Raw genomic sequence first — 6329 nt, 5'->3', positions numbered from 1 at the left:
GTCACAAACCCAGAAGTCAGGGGTCACAAACCCAGAGGTCAGGGGTCACAAACCCAGAGGTCAGGGGTCACAAACCCAGAGGTCAGGGGTCACAAACCCAGAGGTAATGGTAAATGGACTGAATTTACCCAAAACACTTTACAATGTATGCCACACACACACACGCACACACACACACACACACACACACACACACACACGCACGCACGCACACTCATACTCACGCTCTCACGCTCTCACACTCACACAAACACTGACATACCCAGAGCAGGGGATCAAACTGACTGCCAGATGACCACTCTTACCTCCTGAGCTAATGTCCCACTAAAGTCCAGGGTCATAACACACAAACCCAGAAAAAAAAACATTTCTTAGACCCCCCCCCCACATTTCAATCCTCCTGGACTATAGGGATGAATCCTGGCTCATAGGAATGAATCCTGGCTCATAGGAATGAATCCTGGCTCATAGTACTGAATCCTCCTAAAGATCCAGCTACTGCACCATGCGGATAAGATCCAGCTACTGCACCATGCGGATAAGATCCAGCTACTGCACCATGCGGATAAGATCCAGCTACTGCACCATGCGGATAAGATCCAGCTACTGCACCATGCGGATAAGATCCAGCTACTGCACCATGCGGATAAGATCCAGCTACTGCACCATGCGGATAGGATCCAGCTCAGAGGAAGCCCACTTCGGTAGTGTGCCGTCACAGAGATTTAACTTCTACTTGCCGGAACAAAAAAGCTGTGACAACTGAATCACTAAATGAGATCATAAAATAAATGCACAATTAAAATTCCATCAAATAAATCTGCATGTTGAACAATTAATTTAAAATGGAATAGTGGAATGTTAATTAAATCTTTAAATTATTATATTTTTCATACACATATTTCCAGGGGTCATTTACATTTATTTGCGCACTAATTGAATGATTCATTGACGACATTTTGATGTTTTATCCTCAGTGAATGCCCCATCAATCTGGCCTTTTTATCCTAAATCATCTTCACGCATTCCAACGCCTGTCCTGACCCACTTTAAGTGTCACTCATCAGACTTATCAACTAAATTACCCTCAAAACCTAGAATTACCTCTTTACAAACCATTGGTCTGTTTAATCATACATTTTTATTTCTGGTTTTAAGTCTGATAATATTTACTTGACTGCTAGGCAAGTTCTGAGATTTGGGGTGGTAAAGTGTTATGGCTCATATTCATATTCATTATAGGTTACATGAATGTGCCGTGCTGCAGGTACAGCGATGAGCTAACAGGCAGTTTTAGTGAAGAACTAGTCTACACAGCTCTTTCTGGGGCTTGGCCATCAGACAGATGAATTGGCAGAAAACTCATTCAAGGACGTCCTGTAGCAAGAGGGCACTGCACAACATTTTGGAAATTTTATGGAAATGTATATAATCCAATAGTCCATTTACATTATGTGCACATGTACACTGTATTACAGTGTGTGATGTACACTGTATTAGAGTGTGTGGGTGGGTGGGAGAGGGAGGGGGGCGTGAGAGTGTTCCTGGTACGCAACTCAAAACCTACTCCACTCATGCAAAACATGTGGACGGTTAAGTTATTCCGGTTTGCTCTCAACACCTCAAACAAATCCAACAGGGTCTTACAAATGGACAGAGACAATGTGTTGTGTTGTCAACACCTCAGGTGGGTAAATATTCACACTCCTTCGAGGTATGTCCACATTATGAACACATTACACACACTGCTGAAGCAGGAACTGCTCTAACACAGCTTACATTCGTAAGAGAAGACACTAAGCAACGCTACCACTAGGCAGCAGGGGGACTACTTACAGTGGCTAGTGCACTAACCCTGCGGGGGGGCTACTTACAGTGGCTAGTGAGCTCACCCTGCTGGGGGGGGGGGGCACCCTCATGTCGTCTGACAAACCAAACCCATGGGACCTCATTCCCCGAGCGAGCGAGAGAGAGAGAGAGAGAGAGAGAGAGAGAGAGAGAGAGAGAGAGAGAGAGAGAGGGGGGGGGGGGGGAGAGGGAGCAGGCGAGGGAGAGATAGAGAGGGAGAGATAGAGGGGGGGAGGGAGGGAGAGGGAAGGGGGGGAGGGAGGGAGAGGGAAGGGGGGAAGAGAGAGGGGGAAAGGGAGTGAGGGAGAATGAGCAGACCGACTCAGACTGACAGTGTGAGACTTTACCCGGTCAGATCACTGTAGGCTACCTGAGGTGACCCAGGTAAACATGGAAACTGGTGCAGGGGAAAAACTGTTCACGCTGAAATGGATCAACTGCTAATTTTCATCCACCGAGCTGCTCAGTACCTATCCTCGCTGAATTTAGCTGCTTATGAATCCCAGCAATTAATAATTTGAATTTTTTAAAAAGCAACTGCAAAGCATTAAGCTTAATGCTGAGGAAAATACATAAAAGCACATTAATTCCACTGTAAAGGGTAACGGCAAACCTAACTAACCATCAGACAACTGGTTACTATACTTTGATAATCGACAAACTAACTTCCTAAAGTCTTAAGCTTCCCCAAACAAAGTAAACTATAAATAAACATTAGTCCAACACAATGAATTGGCAAGATAACTCGATCGGCTAGGTTAACGTTATTACAGTAGCTCCGTAACCCGATCTGGCGTTGTGTTATGTACCATTACATTAGCTTAATGAATATGATGACAGCCGACATCAGCTGGCCAACCAAAACCTGACACCTCCCTACCACTGTGGATGCCGGCTAACTGATATGCGCTTCGCCTTACGCGTAACCTACCTGGGCGTGACTCCTCAACCCCCCCGACACAGCATGGTCTCATACCTGTTCCGGAGCAGTTGTTGCCATCTTAGGTACAGGTAACTCGTCAGATAGGCAACCGGCAAGGGAGCTAAGATAAAGCTAACCCAGGTAAATCGGAATAGTGTAGTGTTGATAACCAAGATTAAAGCTCGCCTGCTGTCGACTGCCTACGCCGGAGGTCTTTCCATTGCAAGGGGAAACAAACTGATAATGTTACAGTTCGCTAACGTTAACCTTGCTAGTCCAAGTAACGCAATGTTATCTAGAACACAGAACCGAAACTTACCATCTCGCCTACTTTTCCGCTTCGGTACGGATGTCTCTGTCGCACTGTCTCCCGGTCCAAGATAACCTAATGTTCAAGTATTTTTGTCAGTTTCAGTCCCCGAAAAGGTTAACATTTCAAACAGCACTCTGCCAATAACAGCATCTGTTAGACCCGCATCACCGAATGGACAGAGTCAGGAAGCCAGAAAACCAGTCACACCTCTTGCGCATGCGCCCCGCACGTCTAGCCGCCGAAGATTACCGAGTTTGCCGTTCGGGTTGCCAGGACAACTGGCCTTTGTCTCTCCGTTCAAGTGCTTTGATGGGAAGAAAACTGATCGCCGAAGGAGAACGTTGTTTCCATAGTAACACCGTTCTGGCTCCGGGAGGCAGCACGAGCCTTCCCTTATAGATTTATCTGGCCGAAGCTTTTATCCAGAGTGACTTAAAAGCCTGCAATTGAGAGATGCCTTACGTATCAGAACATATCAGCAAGAGCATGTGCAAATTGACCAGCCGGTAACAGGAAAAAACAAGACAGACTGACTCATAGCCTACAACACGCACACAGGTATTTTAACAAAGTGAAAATGGCTTTTTAGCAAAGAGCAATATCAGCCTTCCGCCACAGTAGCCAAACTCACAGTGACTAATGGAAAATGGAGAGTAATATTGTAGGTGCGAGGCACAGGGCATCTCACGCACACATACCACCAGGAGTACATCCCTTATGTCTTTAGTGTCAAAAGACGCTGTGCAACGCAGGTGGCTCTAACCCAGTGAAAGGCCTGTTGTGTTTTCTGCACATGCGACAGTTCCCATTGGGGTACATTGTATTACACGTATTTAGATGTCTTGAGCTCCGATGGGCCGCATCCGCCCTCACTCCTTCAGCTCCGCCCCACTCAGATCTAATTTCTTTTTTTTATAAAGATATTTTTTAGGCCTTTTTCAGCTTTATTGGACAATATAGTATAGAGAGACAGGAAGAATGGGAGCGAGAGAGAGGGGAAGACATGCGACAAATGTCAGACGGTCAGATTCGAACCGCTGACATCGCGGCTCACAATGAGCATGCGGTCAGTGCTCTACAGGCTGCGCCACCGAGACACCCCTGAGATCTAATTTCTCAGTTTTTAGTGAAATGCATCGAAAGAGACAAGCGATGAGGTGGGGGCGTTTCTGTATTTCCGGGTCCAGGGTCAAGACGGTCTGCCAACGAAAACAAATGTCACACAAAAAACTGCAGTGGGCAGCATATATCAGCAACAAGCAAACTCAGCGCACAACAGAATAATGATCCCTCTAATCATAGCTTAAGTGAAGTGTTCCAACCATCTTACAGATTTCTACATTGACACATGGCATGTGGTCAACAAATATAGTCCCCTCCAAAAGTATTGGAACAGCAAGGCCAATTCCTTTGTTTTTGCAAAACACTGAACATTTGGGGTTGAGCTAAAAAGATGAACATGAGACAAGAGTTCAGATTTTCATCTTTTATTTCCTGGTATTCACACCTAGTTGTGTTGAACGACTGAGAACATAGCACCTTTGGAATCAGACCACCCAATTTTTAGGTCAGCAAATGTATTGCAACAGTGAGTTTTTAAGTATATTTAAGTATATTTAAGTTTTGTCCCTCCTGGACTACTGCAACTCCCTCTTGGCTGGCCTCCCAGCATCCACCATCAGACCCCTCCAACTTATCCAGAATGCAGCAGCTCGTCTGGTCTTCAACCTTCCCAAATACTCACACGTCACCCCCCTGCTTACTTCCCTCCACTGGCTGCCTGTCATGGCTCACATCAAATTCAAAACATTGGTGCTAGCCTTCCAAGCAGTTAAGGGGTCTGCCCCAGCTTACCTCCAAAAAATCATCAGACCCTACACCCCTGCCAGACCTCTTCGTTCAGCCTCCACAGGCCGCTTGGCACCTCCCCCTCTCCGAACTTCCACCTCACGCTCACGACTACCGTCTGTTCTGGCTCCACGGTGGTGGAACGAACTCCCTGTTGAAGTCAGAAATGTAGAATCTCTTCCCACCTTCACCTCTTCAAGCAGCACCTCTCCCTGTCCCTCTCTACCTCCCTGTAATTGTTGTCTTATGTATCAGGATGTTTAGTTTGCCTAGGTAAGCAATGTTTGGCTAGGTAAGCGGATTGTTCATACATTTGCATGTTGCGGTGTTACAATTATAAAAAATAAAAAAAAGGATGATTATCAAATAGGCCCTGGTCCTTATCTTTGTTATGCTGGTAGCGGTTGAAATTGTACTTCTCTCTAGGGTCTTTCAGCGCACTTATCCCTGGTTATGGTTATGCACTTTGTTGTACGTCGCTCTGGATAAGAGCGTCTGCCAAATGCCATTAATGTAATGTAATGTAATATGAAAGTAAATAACACTTCATAATTGGTAGCATATCCTTTGCTTGCAATAACTGCATCAACCCTGTGACCCATTGACATCACCAAACTGTTGCATTCTTGATCCTTTTCCAGGCTTTTACTGCAGCCTGTTTCAGTTGTTGTTTGTTTCTGCAGGAGGTGAAATGCATGCTCAATTGGTTAAGGTGACTTGCCCAGTCTAAAACCTCCCTAATTAAGTACTTTGTTGTGTTGGCAGTGTGTTTTGGGTCATTGTCTTGTGGCATGATGAAGTTCCTCCTAATTAGTTTGGACACATTTTTCCGTAAGTTGCCAGACAGAATGTTTTTGTTTTTGACTTCTGAATTCATCCTGCTGCTACCATCATGAGTTGCATCATCAATAAAGATTAGTGAACCCACTCCAGAAGCAGCCATGCAAGCCCAAGCCATGACACTTCCTCCACCGTGCTTCACGAATGAGCTTGTATGTTTTGGATCATGAGCACATCCCTTCTTTCTCCACACTTTGGCCTTTCCATCACTTTGGTAGAGGTTAATCTTGGTCTCATCAGTCCATAAAAGTTGTTCCAGAACTTTTGTGGCTTATCTCTGTACTTCTTTACAAATTGTAATCTTGTAATTTGCTTGCTCGGGAAAAGCAAGCAATTCTTACTACTGATGAGTGGTTTGCATCTTGTGGTATAGCCTCTATATTCCTGGCCTCTAAGTCTTCTTCAAACGGTTGATTGAGATACCTTCACCCCTGCCCTGTAGAGATTGTTTGTGATGTCACTGACTGATGTTTTAGGGTTTTTCTTCACAGTTCTCAAATTGTTTCTGTCATCATCTGCTGCTGTTTTCCTTGCCTGTAGTGTAGTGGTTAAGGTAAA

General features: G+C 45.2%; 1 protein-coding gene across 2 annotated transcripts in view; it reads right to left on the bottom strand.

Annotated features, from left to right (window-relative positions):
* LOC133132923 (AP-1 complex subunit sigma-1A) overlaps positions 1-3282 on the bottom strand; it is a 7240-nt gene extending 3958 nt beyond the window's left edge. For both annotated transcript variants that reach the window (XM_061248749.1, XM_061248750.1), the window contains exon 1: positions 3090-3282. In XM_061248749.1, coding sequence (XP_061104733.1) covers positions 3090-3092 — 3 coding nt within the window. In that variant the 5' untranslated portion in view covers positions 3093-3282. The remainder of the gene's footprint in view (positions 1-3089) is intronic.
* Positions 3283-6329: the final 3047 nt, after the last annotated feature.

Source organism: Conger conger, chromosome 7 (genome assembly GCF_963514075.1).
Source record: "Conger conger chromosome 7, fConCon1.1, whole genome shotgun sequence".
Classification (NCBI taxonomy): Eukaryota; Metazoa; Chordata; class Actinopteri; order Anguilliformes; family Congridae; genus Conger; species Conger conger.
Note: the sequence above shows the minus strand (reverse complement) of the source record. Positions and strands in the feature narration are given on the sequence as shown.